Below are 17,551 nucleotides of genomic sequence, written 5' to 3' on the forward strand. Positions count from 1 at the left end.
CGCCACCTGCTCTGGTTGCCCCCATGGCATGGGGCTTTGTAGCAGGAAGCAAGGGGTGGGGGAGGGCGGGGAACGCTCCTGCAACACTGAAAGCGGGGCACTGGCCAAGGGCTTCTTCCCACAGGGGCTCAGAGCCAGGGGGAAGGAGAGAGGGGGAGGGGTCCCCCCACTTGTTCTTGCTCCTCCCCCTCCCAGGCAACTTGCCTCGCTGCTGCTCTCTGGCAGCTTTGGCCCCCAGAAAGGAGAGTCACCCTTTGGTTCCTGGCTTGGCTTAGTAAAACCCTGGTACTTTACCCAGCATCCTCCAGTCCTGCCATTGTACATTCTATCCTCCTGGCGATAAAGCAGCATTGTACCCTCATAGCTAGTGCCTTCCTGCTAGGGCTTGTACCTCTCTGCCCTTTCAGGATGGGGACTGATCATGGCTTCTCGCTGTCTTGGGATTGACCAGAGGAAACAAATGCCCCAAGCCCTCATCTTCTGTTCTCTACTGCTCCTTTCCTGACTTGATGTCTTTTTAGGCAACTTTTCTGGCCATCCAGGGCTCTGCACACAGCTGGCTTGAAACAGGTCAACAAATATTTGTTGTAATAATGTGGCCAGGCGCGGTGGCTCACGCCTATAATCCCAGCACTTTGGGAGGCTGAAGCAGGTGGATCACATGAGATCAGGAGTTTGAGACCAGCCTGGGCAACATGGTGAAACCCCGTCTCTACTAAAAGTACAAAAATTAGCTGGGCATGGTGGCACGTGCCTTTAGTCCCAGCTACTTGGGAGGTTGAGGCAGGAGAATTGCTTGAACCTGGGAGGCAGAGGTTGCAGTGAGCCAAGATCGTGCCACTGCACTCCAGCCTGGGTGCCAGAGTGAGACTCTGTCTCAAAAACAAACAAACAACAACAACTAATAATAATAATAATAATGTGCCCAGCCCTGAGTTAAGTGCTGTAAGGAACAGAAAAATGATGACAATATGAACCCTGTCCCCAAGGAGCTTAAAATCTAGCAGGAGAGGTGAGACTTATGCGTGAAACTCTGGGTGAAAAGAAGAAAGTGAGGCATCAGATTACGTGGTTCAGACTTGGTACTCTGGCTACACAGAGGAAGAGGGCCCAGAGTGTTGTGGATATGGTAGAAGATAGAGGATTGAACTGAGACCTTGATGTTCTGAGGGGTTTGGATAAGTCGGAAATACTAGTTATCTATTGGGGTATAACAAATTACTATACAACTTAGCAGCTTTACACAACAATAAGCATATGTTATCTCACACAGTTTCTTGGGGTCAGGAATTCAGGGGCTTAGCTAGGCCTGGCTTGGGGTCTCTCGTGAGGTTGCAGTCAGGTGTCAGCCAGGGCAGCATTCCTCTGAGGGTGTGACTGGAGGATCTGCTTCTGAGGTAGCTTGCTCGCATGGCTGGCACATTGATGCTGGTTGTTGGCAGGAGGCCTCCTCTCCCTGCCCCATGGATCTCTCCAGTGGGCTGCTCAAGGGTCCCCAGGACACGGCAGCTGGCTTTCCCCACGAGTGATCCAAAAGACAGCAAGGCAGAAACCACAGTGTCTTTTAGACCCTAGCCTCAGAAGACACCTACTGTCATTTCTGCAGTCTCCTGTTGGTTACATAGGTCAGCCCTACTCACTGTAGGAGGAAGGTGCATAAGAGCATGAAGATCAGGGGATCACTGGGGCCATCTTAGAGGCTGACTCCCACAGTCTGCCCTCTGGCCTCCCCCAGTGATTCCTGTCCCTCCCACATGCAAAGTATGCCACCTCTCCCAGTGCCCCCCAAAGCTTCATCCAATTATAGCATCACCTCCAGGTCGAGAATCTCTTTTATTTATTTATTTATTTATTTATTTATTTGTAATGGAGTTTCACTCTTGTTGCCCAAGCTGGAGTGCAGTGGCTCTATCTGGGCTCACTGCAACCTCTGCCTCCCAGGTTCAAGTAATTCTCCTGCCTCAGCCTCTCGAATAGCTGGGATTACAGGTACCTGCCACCACTCCCGGCTAATTTTTTGTACTTTTAGTAGAGATGGGGTTTCACCATATTGGCCAGGCTAATCTTGAACTCCTGACATCTGGTGATCCACCCGCTTCAGCCTCCCAAAGTGCTGGGATTACAGGTGTGAGCCACCATGCCCGGCAATTTTTTTTCTTTTCTTCTCTCTCTCTTTTTTTTTTTTTTTGTAACAGAGTCTCACTCCATCACCCAGGCTGGAGTGCAGTGCCACGATCTTGGCATACTGCAACCTCCCCCTCCCGGGCTCAAGTGATTCTCATGCCTCAGCCTCCTGAGTAGCTGGAACTATAGGCGTGTACCACCACGCCCAGCTGATTTTTTGTATTTTTAGTAGAGACTGGGTTTCACTGTGTTGGCCAAGCTGGTCTTGAACTCCTGTCCTCAACTGATCTGCCTGCCTTAGCCTCCCAAACTGCTGGGATTATAGGCGTGAGCCACCGCTCCCGGCCTCTCCTAGTGTTTTGTGAGCACCTACCCTGTTCACAGTTCTGGAGCCTTTGTAGTTCATTATCTCAAAGACCCTGCAAGGAAGAAAGTGGGGCTCAGAGAGGGAGGGCCTTGCCCCAGGTCTTCTAGCTAGGGGATGGCAGAGGCAAGGTTCAAGCCCAGGTCTGCCTTAGATCTTTCTACCACCCCAGGGGGGTCTGAGTATGATATGGGGACACAGTGTGATGGAAGATGGGAACATTCTGTGAGGACTGGATGTGGAAGGAAGGTTTTTGCTATAAGTGTGAAGCTTTAGCAGCTGTGACTAGTCAAAGATAGCTGGCCGGGCATGGTGGCTCATGCCTGTAATCCCAACACTTTGGGAGGCCGAGGCAGGCGGATCACTTGAGATCAGGAGTTCGAGACCAGACTGGCCAATATGGCAAAACCCCTCTCTACTAAAAATGCAAAAATTAGGTGGGCGTGGTGGCGCATACCTGTAATCCCAGCTACTCAGGAGGCTGAGGGAGGAGAATCCCTTGAACCTGGGAGGCAGAGGTTGCAGTGAGCAGAGATCACACCACTGCACTCCAGCCTCAGTGACAAAGTGAGACTCGGTCTCAAAAAAAGAAAAAAAAAGATAGCTGTCTCATTTCTCTTTACTCTCAGAGTTTGCTTCTGCCTATTTACAGATAGGACTTATAAAAACCTCAATAAATGGTGATTGAGGCAGGTAAAGAAGGCATGCAGAGTCTTGAGAGAAGCTAGGATATCCCCTCAATCTCTGATTTACAATCCCTGTGGCATTCCTTGGTTTATGGGGTTGAGCATTTGAACCTCTTCATATCTCCCCACCGGCTACAAACTCATGGGAACCTGTGTTGATCCTGGAGAGACTTCACATGGTTAGCGCCTGGCCCAGCGTCTGGCCTCAAACCTGACAGTAGTCTCGGCCATTTAGGGTAATGTAAGCAAAGTACAGCATGGACACAGATAAGGTGAGATGGCCTTGGCCACTGAGGGCAGTGATGACCCTGGTGGATGGATAAGCTGCCTGGCCTGACCTGACCTAGGACTGCATCTCTGCTTTCCAGGGCAAAGGTCGTTGGAGCCAGCAGAAGACACGATCTCCCAAATCTCCCACCCCAGTGAAACCCACAGAACCATGTACACCCTCTAAGTCCCGAAGTGCCAGCTCAGAGGAGGCCTCAGAGTCACCTACAGCCCGGCAGATCCCCCCAGAGGCACGTCGGCTCATAGTGAACAAAAATGCTGGTGAGACCCTCCTGCAGAGGGCGGCGCGTCTTGGCTATAAGGTAAGGGAGTTTTCGACTGACCACAGGGCGCCGTTGGTCTGAGCATCTATGAAGAAGCTTTTCTCCATGGGCTGTTCTGGTGCTTGAACCCAGGCTGGCCTCCCTCTACACCCCAGATTGCCCTGGGGCTGCCTTGCCCCTCATCGCTTGGATGTCAGTGTGTGAGAATGCAAACTTGCTTGAATGTCAATTTGGGATGAATGCAATTGAAATGGTATCATGCAGTATATTCCTAGACCAGGAATGCAATTTTTGGATATCCACGTTGTCTTAAATTTCTCTGTATGGTGGTTTCCCAACTCAGAAAGGAACAAGGGGTGATTTATTGCTCACTCTTCATCTCCTCCTCCAGCTTCCCCTCATTTCCGCCTCTCGCAGAGGGGCCAGGATCATGTTTGAGGGGCGAGGCTGAGCTAACCCCACCTTATACTACTACCCTATAGATTAGAAAGAAGGCAAGAAAGGAAGCTGGCATTTATTGGGCACTTCTTTTGTCATGTGAAGAGCCTGATTACTTTGTATCATTTAATCTCACAGTAAGCCGATGGAGTAGATTTATTATCCCCATTTTATAGGTGAGAAAATCGAGGCTTTGCAGTGTTACTGATATGTTCAAGATCACTCAACTACTACGCATATGAGTCTGAATTCAAACCAAGGTCTTTTGATTCCCAAGTGCCAGGGTAGGTGGAAGACTGACTCATTCACCATAATTCAGTTACACCTTGGACGTTTCCATTGTTTCCCACTTTTTATTGAGTGTGTATCTTTGCCTACCATATGGATTATTTCCTCAGGGTTTGCTCCTAGCAGTGGAGTTGCTGGGTTAGTTACAGAGTGTGCCTTTGGTTTTAAGGCTTTCCATCCCTATACCTGAGTTGTTTCACACCAGCCACACTCCCAGCCAGACTGGTCAGCTCTGGGGAGCTGACGTGACAGTGTCTCACTGGCAAGCAGCCCATCTTTCATGAGCACCTAGTGTGCGTGCCTGGATAGCTGCCGAGGGAGACCTAAAACAAAAATCAAGACCAATCCCTGCCGTCAAGGTTAATTTAATTGTCTTGTACCCTGGGCAAAACCAGCCAACAGGAAACCATTGGAGGGGCCAATGGGACAGGGCTGGAGCACTAAGGCAGCCTGTCAGGGAGGGTGGAAGGAGCCCTTTTGGGCCTGGGGGAAGAGGCAGACATCTGCACTGGTGAGGATGGTGGGAAGCCTCGGGTTTTCTCCCGGGTAAAGGAGCTTGACAGTTTCTATATACAGCCAGCAGCACCCCTGACACAGGCTGCACACACAGCCGCTCTAGCCAGCTAGCCTGTGAGCTGTCAGACAGAAAGGTGGAGTGGCCCATCTCCCCAGTGCCCCAGAGAGGACTGGCAATGGTGCAGCTATGGGATCCATTGTTTGGAAAGCCAGGCAGCCATTAATGCTGCCAGCCTCTCCCCTCCTTACCTCATTCACCCAGCTTCAGCCCATGCTAGCTAGGGTGCTTCAAGTCCCTGGGGTCCCACCTGTAGTCCTAGCATCATCTCAATCCAAGGAAGGCAGTCATTAAAGTGTGGATGAATGGCAGTATTGGATTATCCTTTTTTTTTTTTTTTTTTTTTTTGAGATGGAGTCTTGCTCTGTCACCTAGGCTGGAGTGCAATGGTGCAATCTCGGCTCACTGCAGCCTCCACCTCCTGGGTTCAAGGGATTCTCCTGCCTCAGCCTCCTGAGTGGCTGGGATTACAGGCACCTGCCATCACACCGGGCTAATTTTTGTATTTTTAGTAGAGAGGGGGTTTTGCCATGTTGGCTAGGCTGGTCTCAAACTCCTGACCTCAGGTGATCTGCCCGCCTCAGCCTCCCAAAGTGCTGGGATTACAGGCGTGAGCCACTGCACCCAGCCTATTGGATTATCCTGATTTGAGGGGAGGGCTAGAACTGACTGTCCTGGCTTGAACATTGGTCCTGCCGAGACCTGCATCCAGGGATAGTCCTTAAAACAATTGTCTTCCTTATTCTTGAATTGCCACCAGAGGCTGTGCTCTCCACCACATCTCATTTCCCTGGTCTGGGGCTGGCTTGCCAAGCTCAGGGAGTCGAGGTCTGAGTGCTTGAGCTCTGGGCGGGCAGGTCAGCCTCTCTGAGGACCTCACCTCAAATACCACCACCCAGATGAGTGTCCTTGGCCATAAAAAAAGTCTCTCCAGGCCAGGTGCAGTGGCTCACGCCTGTAACCCTAACACTTTGGGAAGCCAAGGTGGGCGGATCACCTGAGGTCAGGAGCTGGAGACCAGCCTGGCCAACATAGTGAAATCTCATCTCTATTAAAAATACGAAAATTAGCCAGGCGTGGTGGCGTGCGCCTGTAGCTCCAGCTACTTGGGAGGCTAAGGCAGGAGAATCGCTTGAACCTGGGAGGCAGAGGCTGCAGTGAGCTGAGATTGCGCCACTGCACTCCAGCCTGGGCAACAGAGTGAGACTGTCTCAAAAAAAAAAAAAAAAAAAAGTCTCTCCACTGCCAAGGAAACGGCCCAGAGCTGGGGTCCTGGCAATTGTGGCTCAGGACTGATGTTGTTAATGAAAGATTTTGAAGTGTGTCCCTACTATAAAGGGCAGGCTCTGAGACTCCTCAGATATTTGGGGAGCTTTGAGTCTCAGGGTTATATAAGTTCAAGAATTAGACCTCTCTTTGCTCATGGAGTTGTCCCTGTCCCCACAGGATGTTGTTCTCTACTGCCTCCAGAAAGACAGTGAAGATGTGAATCACCGTGACAATGCTGGCTACACAGCCCTGCATGAGGCTTGTTCCCGGGGCTGGACCGACATCCTGAACATCCTGCTGGAGCACGGGGCCAACGTGAACTGCAGTGCGCAGGACGGCACGAGGCAAGAGGGCTGCATCTCCCCCCAGTCCTGCCCTCACTCCCAGCTCAGCCTCTCACTCAAAAGACCTTGCCCGCCACTGGCAGGCATGGTGGCTCACGCCTGTAATCCCAGCACTTTGGGAGGCCAAGGCGGGCGGATCATGAGGTCAGGAGTTCGAGACCAGCCTGGCCAACATAGTGAAACCCCATCTTTACTAAAAATACAAAAATTAGCCGGGTGTGGTGGCATGTGCCTGTAGTCCCAGCTACTAAGGAGGCTGAGGCAGGAGAATTGCTTGAACCCAGGAGGTGGAGGTTGCAGTGAGCCGCGACCATGCCATTGCACTCCAGCCTGGGTGATGGAGACTCCGTCTCAAAAAAACATAAAAAATAAAAAAATAAAGACCTTACCTCAACCTGAACCTTCGTAGCACACCAGACTGCGAGTTGCAGAGAGGCCTTGACAGGAGGAGTTTTGGAAAGACTTCTATAGGCTCAAGAGGGAACCAGTTTAGGGCAGGAGCCAATGAGTTAGTTCCCAGATGGCCAGGCCGCATCAGTTACTAAGGGGAGGCTGTGGTTGTCTAGGGATCATCCCATCATGTGTAGCTGTCACCAGGAAGACCACTCGGTCTTCCCTCAAGTCATCCTGGTCGGGGACCTGTCTCAGACAGAATAGAAACTGAGAGGTTGACCTGAGGGTAATATCCAGATTTGATTTTTAAAATTTGATCTCTAGACACTGTAAGAAAAATACACCTGCTGTGTCTTAGAGAAATTGTACCCATTCTCCTCTGTTCTACCAGAGAGCCTACTTCCTGGGCAAATTAGAGACAGGAGCTGCAGATCCAGGAGGGGGCTCCGCTTGGGTTCTGCCTGGCGTGTGGAGCCCTTCTGCTCATCTCTGCTCTCAGGGAGTCACCCAGGGCCTTCAGTTCCCTGAACTGAAGTATCCCTCTACAGTTGCCCCCACCTTTTTTTTTTTTTTGAGATGGAGTGTGCAGTGGCACAATCTTGGCTCGCTGCAACCTCTGCCTCCCGGTTTCAAGCAATTCTCCTGCCTCAGCCTTCTGAGTAGCTGGGACTATGGGTGCCCGCCATGACGCCCAGCTAATTTTTGGATTTTTAGTAGAGATGGGGCTTCACCATATTGGCCAGGCTGGTCTCAAACTCTTGGCCTCAAGTGATCCACCTGCTTCGGCCTCCCAAAGTGCTGGGATTACAGGCGTGAGCCACCGTGCCCGGCTTCCCTGCAGCTGCCTTAACTTTATTGTAGGTCAGGGACCCATCCTCTAGTGAACTCCACAACTACCAATAGAGCTACATTGTGCCATGGGAACTGTCCCAAGATGTCAGGGGAACGTAAGAGAGAGAGAGTAATGGGAGGGAGGAAAAGGGGGTACAGAGAGAGGAGGAGTTGGGGAGATGGTAGTGGAGAGTTGCAAGGCTACAGGTGGTTCCCTTGTCCTAAGTCTTAAACCATATTACACCAAGGTTACCTGGGGGTCAGCTCAGTTTTTTCCCCTGATGCAGTAGCCTTAAGTCTAGACACCCCAGTTCCCACTTGGGCCCTGTTATCCTCACCCTGTATCACCTCCACAGGCCAGTTCATGATGCGGTGGTCAATGACAACCTGGAGACCATCTGGCTCCTGCTGTCCTATGGGGCCGATCCCACACTGGCTACCTACTCGGGTCAGACAGCCATGAAGCTGGCCAGCAGCGACACCATGAAGCGCTTTCTCAGTGGTAAGCATGGTCCAGACTTGACACTGTTGTCCTTGGGGCCAGCCTCTGATTCCTGAACTTGTGAGGACATCCTCTTCATCTCCTTCCACCTTGAACAGCTCCCATGAGGGCCATCTGCCCTCTTCACCTGCTTTCATTCAAAGAGCTCAAGAATCTCAGTTTGCTTGAAAAAGTCCAAAGGCCACTTCCTCTTATCCCCTTACTGCAAGTGTGTGCGTCCTCTTCAGGGCCCTGGGAGCCCACAGGGACCTATTTCGTAGCTAGGGATCTAGGGTGGGCCTCTGTGTGGGGGCGGCAGCCCCACTAGTAGACCTAGCTGGGGGCAGAATGTGTTGACCTGTGCTTTGAATGGGATGTCAGTTGCAACAAAGTGATACTTAGCATTTTGCTTATGTGTTTGCAATTTCTTCTTGTTTGTGATCAAGTGGATCACAGTGGAACCCCTGGGATGCTTCCCGAAGCTTCATTCTTTACAGCCCTTGCCTGTGGGAACTGTGATGTTCCCTCTGCATCCCAGGGTCCCCCTTCCTTCCGTTCCTTTTCCTCCCTCACCTGCCCCTTCTGTAAAGTGTCTGGTGTTGAGGCCCATGGCAAGGGCCACAAGCCAACATGCATTTATTTTCTCATTAGTGGATAGCAGCTGTTTGTCTGCAGTTAGATAGCTCTACTGAGTTGGGCAGGGGGAGGAGGGAAGGAGGGGAGTCTAGCTTGGGCATGCTCAGTAGGAATCTCCTCAGACTTGACCTCTGAATAAAGGAACCCTGCCTCTTAGTGACATCACAGTTTGGCCCGTGCTCTAGCAGTGACTTCTTCAGACTGCCTGAGCGGCGGAGCAGCTGGGAGTTGTATCTCTGAACCTCCTTGGAGGCTGCAGTGTTTGTATTATGGTTAGAACCCCTCTCTGGCCAGGAGCCAACAGGACTAAGGATTGGCCCAAAGCTGCTCCCTCTTCTCACCCAGACTTTGGCCCTAGTTAGCCCCGAACCTCTATACCTCCAGATATATGGTTCCAGGCTCCCAACCAGGGGCTCATTTGTTTATCCAACAAAGGTTAACTAAGTAGCTGATGATGGAGGAAGAAACAAAGGGGACCTAACTAAAGGCTCTTATGGAAGGGGAGGACTAGGTAGGCGGTGAGTGGGGGGTAATAGGAGGCTGTCGCGGGAGATCTTGACTCCTGCTCAGCCAGCCTCCACCCAGGTCTCAGTTGAGCTGACTAAACCTTGGAGCACAGGCCTTAGGCCTGTACAGCCTGACTAACGTCTCCCAGGCTGGGGGCAGGATGGCTGCCTTTTCTGTTTTCCCTCCCTCCAGCTCTGGGTTCCCAAGCCCCTGTCCTTGAGGCGCAGAGCAGCCTTGGAATGTTCATTCAGTCATTTGTCCTGGGCCAGTGGTGACTGTTGTTCCCCTTAGCTGAACCATCCCTAGGGGTGCAGGGCTCGGGGCAAGCCACCGTTGGTAGCTGCCTCCCACATACTGTGCACACATGCACTCTCTCTTAGACACATACACGTGTTATCTGCACTCCACTGGATTCCCAGGAAAATCTGAGACCAACAAGCATCCAGAGCATCTTGATATGACAAAGGCACCACATGCAGCTCTGTCTTTGAGAAACGGGTCTAGTCCCGAGGCCTCCTTAGGCTAGAAACTGCCATCCCAAGGGTCTCAGGGGCTCCTAGATCTAAATAACACTGTGACCACCTTAGTAAACAGATGAACTCTTTGCTTCCCCAATCCCTTCTCCAAAACCCCTAAGGAGTAGGAATGTGGAAACCATTTTAAGTAGTTAAAAAATGGGAAATAGGCCAGGCGCAGTGGCTTATGCCTGTGATCCCAGCACTTTGGGAGGCTCAGGTAGGAGAATTGCTTCCAGCCAGGAGTTTGAGACCAGCCTGGGCAACATACGGAGACCTTGTCTCTACAAAAAAATTTAAAAATTAGCCAGGTATGGTGACTGCACTCCAGCCTGGGCAACAGAGTGAGACAGTGTCTCAAAAAAAAAAAAAAAAAAAAAAAAAGAGACAGAGAGGAGAGAAATAAACACGTTTCTCTTATCTTTCTGTCTCCTCATCCCAACTACTAGCTATCTTTTGGTTTTGTTTTGTTTTTGGCGCGATCTTGGCTCACTGCAACCTCTGCCTCCCGGGTTCAAGCGATTCTCATTCCTCAGCCTCCTGAGTAGCTGGGATTACAGGCATTCGCCACTATGCCCGGCTAATTTTTGAATTTTTAGTAGAGACAGGGTTTTGCCATGTTGGCCAGGCTGGTCTCGAACTTCTGCTAGCCAGCTTTTTGACACCTCCTGAAACTAAATTGAATGCCAGTCTATGTTGCAGAATTCAGAGAAGACTTTTTTTTTTTTAGATGGAGTCTTGCTCTGTCGCCAAGGCTCGAGTGCAGTGGCGTGATCTCAGCTCACTGCAACCTCCACCTCTCGAGTTCACACCATTCTCCTGCCTCAGCCTCCCAAGTAGCTGGGACTACAGGCACCCGCCACCAAGCTCGGCTAATTTTTTTGTATTTTTAATAGAGACGGGGTTTCACCATGTTAGCCAGGATGGTCTCGATCTCCTGACCTCGTGATCCGCCCGCCTCGGCCTCCCAAAGTGCTGGGATTACAGGCGTGAGCCACCGCGCCCGGCCCCAGAGAAGACTTTTCTTAACTCTAGTACTTCACATATTTGTGGTGTGTGTGTGTATGTACGTATATGTGTCTATATACATTTGAGACAGAGTCTTGCTGTGTTGCCCAGGCTAGAGACTCCAGCACTTCCTAACTTGTCCTGGCTGAGTACCTTTATTTAGATTTGTTAAAAATTACTAGAGACAGTGTCTTGCTCTGTCACCGAGGCTGGAGTGCAGTGGTACAATCATAGCTCAGTGCAGTTTCAAACTCCTGGGCTCAAGCAATCCTCCTGCCTCAGCCTCCCAAGTAGCTAGGACCACGGGTGTGTGCCACCGGTCCCAGCTAATTTTGTATTTTATCTTTTTGTTGAGATACGGGGTTTGCTATGTTGCCCAGGCTGGTCTGGAACTCCTGGGCTCAAGCTGTCTTCCTGCCTTGGCCTCCCAAAGTGCTGGAATTACAAGTGTGAGCCACCATGCCCAGTCTTCATTTAGACCTTTTGCTCAATTTATGGGCATGGATCAGGCTTAATAATGGGAGTCAGGAGCCAATGGGTTGCTATAAAGTGCACCAGCTCTTTTCCATGCAAAGGCAGCCTGGGACCTTGGCCTACCACCACAGGAAGGCAGGCACTGGCAGGAGTCAGCAGGCTCTCAAGAAGCAGGGGGCCCTTAGGCCCAAAGGCTGTTTGTAGGGTGTGTGAGAGGACAGTACTCAGGGACTTTTTTAAAAATTGAGGTAAAATTTACCTAACATAATCATTTTAAAGTGAACAATTCAGGCCAGGCGTGGTGGCTCACCCCTGTAATCCCAGCACTTTGGGAGGCCAAGGTGGGTGGATCACTTGAGGTCAGGAACTGGAGACCAGCCTGACCAACATGGTGAAACCCCATCTCTACTAAAAATACAAAAGTTAGCTGGACCGTGGTGGTGCATGCCTGTAATCCCAGCTACTCGGGAGGCTGAGGCAGGAGAATTGCTTGAACCCAGGAGGTGGAGTTTGCAGTGAGCTGAGATCACACCACTGCACTCCAGCCTGGGCGACAGAGCGAGACTCCGTCTCAAAAAATAAATTAATTAATTAAAAAAAAATAAAGTGAACAATTCAGTGGGATTTAGTACATTCTCTCTTTTTTTTTTTTTTCCTGAGACAAATCTCACTGTTACCCAGGCTGGAATGCAGTGGCATGATCTCAGCTCACTGCAACCTCTGCCTCCCAGGTTCAAGTGATTCTCCTGCCTCAGCTTCCCGAGTAGCTACGACTATAGGTGTGCACCACTGTGCCTGGCTAATTTTATATTTTTAATAGAGGTAGGTTTCACCATGTTGGCCAGGCTGGTCTCCAACTCCTGACCTCAAGTGATCCGCCTCCCTTGGCCTCCCAAAGTGCTGGGATTACAGGCATGAGCTACCGCTCCTGGCCCATTTAGTACATTCCTAATGTTGTGCAGCCAACCTCAGGGGCTGTTTGGATGCCTTGAACTGAGTGTTTGGCTCTCATTTTTCATGCCTGTGTGCCTCCCTGCCAAATCTCCAGGAACCACTGGGTAGGTTGGTAGGGTGGCTGCAGGGAGCACCCGAGTGTGGAGACTGGAGGCTGGGGAAGCTTTTCCCTCCACTGCTCTGCCTCCTCAGCCCCTACACCTAGATACATTTACATGGACTTCTGATTTATTTATTTATTTTTGAGACGGAGTCTCGCTCTGTCGCCAGGCTGGAGTGCAATGGCGCAATCTTGGCTCACTGCAACCTCCGCCTCCCAGGTTCAAGTGATTCTCTTGTCTCAGCCTCCCCACTAGCTGGGACTACAGGCGCCCGCCACCATGCCCAGCTAATTTGTTTTATATATATATTTATATATATATATATATATATATATATAATTTTTTTTTTTATTTTTGAGACGGAGGCTGGAATGCAGTGGCAGGATCTCGGCTCACTGCAAGCTCTGCCTCCCGGGTTCACACCATTCTCCTGCCTCAGCCTCCGGAGTAGCTGGGACTACAGTCGCCCGCCACCATGCCCGGCTAATTTTTTTTGTATTTTTAGTAGAGACAGGGTTTCACCGTGTTAGCCAGGATGGTCTCGATCTCCTGGCCTCGTGATCCGCTCGCCTCGGCCTCCCAAAGTGCTGGGATTACAGGCGTGAGCCACCACGCCTGGACATTTGTTGTATTTTTAGTAGAGACGGGGTTCACCATGTTGGCCAGGATGGTGTTGATCTCTTGACTCTCGTGATCTACCCGCCTCAGCCTCCCAAAGTGCTGGGATTACAGGTGTGAGCCACCGCGCCCAGCCTGATTTTAATTTTTTTACTTTGCTGTCTGGCTGAGGTATTTAAAATGCTTTTGGCTTTTTGTCCCCAAGCATTTGCTTGACTAGACCCTCTGTTGATTAATTGTCTTCATCCTCCCCTAGTGGAGTCCAGCTGGGCAGAAAATGAAGGAGAATCCCTTTAGGGTGCACAGGGCTCCATTTTTGGCGGGAGGAAAAGGTGAGCATTAGCGTCAGGGTTATGCCTCATGTAGCGCTTCCCTGGCTGTGTGCAAAGGCCCCTGTTGTGGAAAGTTGTCGGGGGAATCAAATCCTTTTCTCTTTTTTCTTTAATTTTTTTTTTTTTTTAAGATGGAGTCTCGATCTTGTTGCCCAGGCTGGAGTGCAATGGCACGATCTTGGCTCACTGCAACTTCTGCCTCCTGGGTTCAAGCGATTCTCCTGCCTCAGCCTCCCAAGTAGCTGGGATTACAAACGCCCACCACCATGCATGGCTAATTTTGTTTTTTCAGTAGAGATGGGGTTTCACAGTGTTGGTCAGGCTGGTCTCTAACTCCTGACCTCAGGTGATCCGCCTGCCTCGGCCTCCCAAAGTGCTGGGATTACAGGCGTGAGCCACCGCGCCCAGCAGTAAATCCTTTTCTAAGTACAAAGAAATGTCACTGTTTTCCAGTATCCTGAAGTGAGTCCTTTTGTAAAGCAGAAGATAGATAATTCATCTGGGTTGTAAATGTAGATTTTCTTATATTGGGTTGACTTAAGGTGAGGCCCATTTCTCCTGAGATCATGAAGGATGGAGTGGCACTCCTTTATTCATTTGTTCATCCGTCCATTTAGTGAGCACCTATTAGATTTCAGGTGCTGTCCTGGGTACAGGAGGCCAGACGGTGAACCCTTTCTACCTCATGCTTGGGCTTGGAGCGCCAAGCCATCCAAACTCCCTGAGAGGCCTCTGGAAGGCCTCCCCCTTTGGCCAAATTACAGGCAGGTATGTGACTGATTTACCTTTGTCCCTTTGAAGAAGAGAGCAATATCCAAGCTGGCTGAAGGAAAACAGACTTGTTTTTCCTCGTCTGTTGGAAAGAATGTAGGGCTTACCCAGAGTTGATGCAGTTTGGTTCGGGACATCAGAGGAAGTATCAGGACACTCTGCCTTCCACCTATGAAAGGGTTAGTAGTTTACCGCTTGAAGTCACTGAATCACAGGTTATTGTTTTTCCTGCTAGAGACCTCTGCCATATGACCCCATGTTGAAGACCACTTGTTTTTTGTTTTTCTCACCTTTCAAGTCCCTCAGCTGGTGAGTGAGTTAGAGGAGATGGGGAGGGGTATGATCGGACCCTGAGGAATAGACAAACTGCTGGGGTAGCCTCTTGAATTGAGGTGAGAGGCTCTATTCTTACCATGAGGCCTGAGGGTGCTTTTTATTTTTATTCATTTATTTATTTACTTATTTATTTATAGACAAGGTCTCACTTTGTTACCTAGGCTGAAGTGCAGTGGCGCAATCTGGGCTCACTGAAGCCTCGACCTCCCGGGTTCAAGCAATCCTCCTGCCTCAGCCTCCCGAGTAGCTGGGATTACAGGCACACATTACCACACCAAAATAATTATTGCATTTTTTGTAGAGACTGGGTTTTACCATGTTACCCAGGCTGGTCTTGAACTCCTGAGCTCAGGTGATCTGCCTGCCCTGGCCTCCCAAAGCACTAGGATTACAAGTGTGAGCCATTGCACTGAGCTTCTGTGGGTGTTTTTTAAAAAAGAATTTATCGAGATGAAATTCATGCAACATGAAATTAACAATTTAAAAGGAAATAATTAGGCTGGTCACATTGGCTCACACCTATAATCCCAGCACTTTGGGAGGCTGAGGCAGGTGGATCACTTGAGCCCAGGAGTTCAAGACCATCATGGGCAACAAAGTGATTCCTCATCTTTACAACAATAACAGTAACAAAAATTAGCTGGGTATGTTGGCACATACCTTTGGTCCCCATTACTTAGGAGGCTGAGGCAAGAGGATCACTTGAGCCCAGGAGGTTGAGGTTCAGTGGGTCGTGTTCATGCCACTGCACGCCAGCCTGGGTGACAGAGCAAGACCCTGTCTCAAAAAAATAAAAACAAAGCAAACAATTCAGTGACATTTAGTATATTCACTATCTTGTGCAACCACCTCTATCTAGTTCCAAAACATTTTATTATTTTTTTTTCTTTTTGAGACAGAGTCTCACTCTGTCACCCAGGCTGGAGTGGTGCAGTGGCGCGATCTTGGCTCACTGACGCCTCCGCCTCCGCCTCCCAGGTTTAAGTGATTCTCGTGCCTCAGCCTCCTGAGTAGCTGGGATTACAGATATGCACCACCATGCTCAGCTAATTTTTATTTTTTTGAGACGGAGTCTCGCTCTGTCACCCAGGCTGGACTGCAGTGGCGTGATCTGGGCTCACTGCAGCCTCCACCTCCCGGGTTCACACCATTCTCCTGCCTCAGCTTCCCAAGTAGCTGGGACTACAGGTGCCCACCACCACACCCGGCTAATTTTTTGTATTTTTAGTAGAGATGAGGTTTCACCGTGTTAGCCAGGATGGTCTTGATCTCCTGACCTCATGATCCGCCCGCCTCGGCCTCCCAAAGTGCTGGGATTACAGGTGTGAGCCACCGCGCCCAGCCTCCCAAACATTTTCATCACCCCAAAATAAAACCCCACACCCATTAAACAGCTGCTCCCCATTCCCCCTTCCTCCCTGCCCCCCGCCCAACCACTAATCTTTCTGTCTCTATGGATTTCCCTATTCTAGACACTTCATATCAATGGAATCATACAGCATGGGGCCTTTTGTGTCTGGCTTCTTTCATGTAGAATACTGTTTTCAAGGTCTAGCCGTGTGTTAGCAGGTTTCAATTCTTCATTCCTTTTTATGGCTGACTAATATTCTCTTATGTGGATATATACGCCATTGATGGACATTTGGGCTGTGTTCCCCTTTTGGCTGTTCTGAATGGGGCTGCTGTGAGCACGCATGTACAAATACTTGTTTGAGTATCCATTTTCGTTCTTTGGGGCATATACCTAGGAGTGGAATTGCTGGACTTAGGGTACTTTTTCAAGGAAAGGATAAGAGAAAAGGGCTGGAAGCATGGCTGGGGTGGGGGGAATCAAGGGAAAGGAAGGTCCCTCTTCATCTGGACTGTATGTGAACGTCCGTGAGGAAATGGTAATGGAAGCCACACCACCGACCAAATCTTGGAGCTCCTCCTGTGTGCCACTCATGGGCCTGTTTGAGCTTTAGCATCTTTGCTCATGCCAGTTAACTTTTGGCTGTCTCAAAAAGGCAAATTCACCTGCAAATGACAAAGATTGGTAGTCAGTGAAGAGAATTAGAGGAATGTGCCAGAGGCTTTGAAGGAAGTTCCCAGAGAGGAGCCCCAGGAATGTGGTGAGTTAGGGCTGCTCCGATGGAATCCTTGTGTGTCCTCTTGTGGGGAAGGGGGACAGCAGTCATTTGAATGCATGTGTTTCGGCATGTTGGTTAAGCAAGTACTTTATAGTCTCGCCTTGTAGGAATTCCTCCCTCCTTTCCTCTCCATATATTTATTAAGCTCTTACTATGTGCCAGGCACTGGGTTTAGGTACGGCAGAGACAATGGTGAACAGGACAGGCATGGTCCCTGTCTTTTTAGAACTTATGCTCTCACTCCATAATCTCCCATGACACCTAACACAGGGCTAGGCACAGAAGACACACCCACCTAACTGACAAATGTTTCTGGAAGAAACTACTTCCAACCCTCAAGTGACATGGGGTACAAAGGAGCACCTGAGCCGACAGCGGGACTGCAGTTGTTTTTCAGGGAGTGCACAGAAGATCTAATGTGCATGACTAGAGGTTTCCCACTCTGGTTGCTCAGCCATGACTCTGAAAGCTTCTCTCTGGCTGCCTTTTCCTACTGGGGGAAACCCTGCATCACCTGGAAGGTTGCTAAAGAAATGAGTCATTTCAGTAGCTCACAATGCTAATAGGTGTTCTTGTCGATAGGATGATCCCAAAGGGATATTGGGTCATGGCGGTGCTTCGCACTGGGGGAAACTAGCTCTGCTCCTTTAAGTTGGCTGCCAACTTCCTCCTGGGATTTGCTTTCTGGGGGGCACCCTCACCTCACCTGTGCCCTTTGGACTGTCTCCTGTCCAGTTGCCTAGCTGTCACCTGAGGGCTGGTGGCAATCATACACAACTAAGTCAGCTTGCCAGTTGTACAGGGTGGCATATTGGTTGAGCCATGTG

The 17,551-nt window shown here is 50.1% G+C and overlaps 1 protein-coding gene across 6 annotated transcripts in view; it reads left to right on the top strand.

The window, feature by feature from the left end:
* The window catches only part of BCORL1 (BCL6 corepressor like 1), a 75,758-nt gene that overhangs the window by 49,941 nt on the left and 8,266 nt on the right, over positions 1–17,551 (top strand). For all 6 annotated transcript variants that reach the window (XM_008972350.4, XM_063601924.1, XM_008972349.4 and 3 more), the window contains 3 exons: positions 3,543–3,764; positions 6,472–6,638; positions 8,219–8,364. In XM_008972350.4, coding sequence (XP_008970598.1) covers positions 3,543–3,764; positions 6,472–6,638; positions 8,219–8,364 — 535 coding nt within the window. The remainder of the gene's footprint in view (positions 1–3,542; positions 3,765–6,471; positions 6,639–8,218; positions 8,365–17,551) is intronic.

Source organism: Pan paniscus, chromosome X (assembly GCF_029289425.2).
Source record: "Pan paniscus chromosome X, NHGRI_mPanPan1-v2.0_pri, whole genome shotgun sequence".
Classification (NCBI taxonomy): Eukaryota; Metazoa; Chordata; class Mammalia; order Primates; family Hominidae; genus Pan; species Pan paniscus.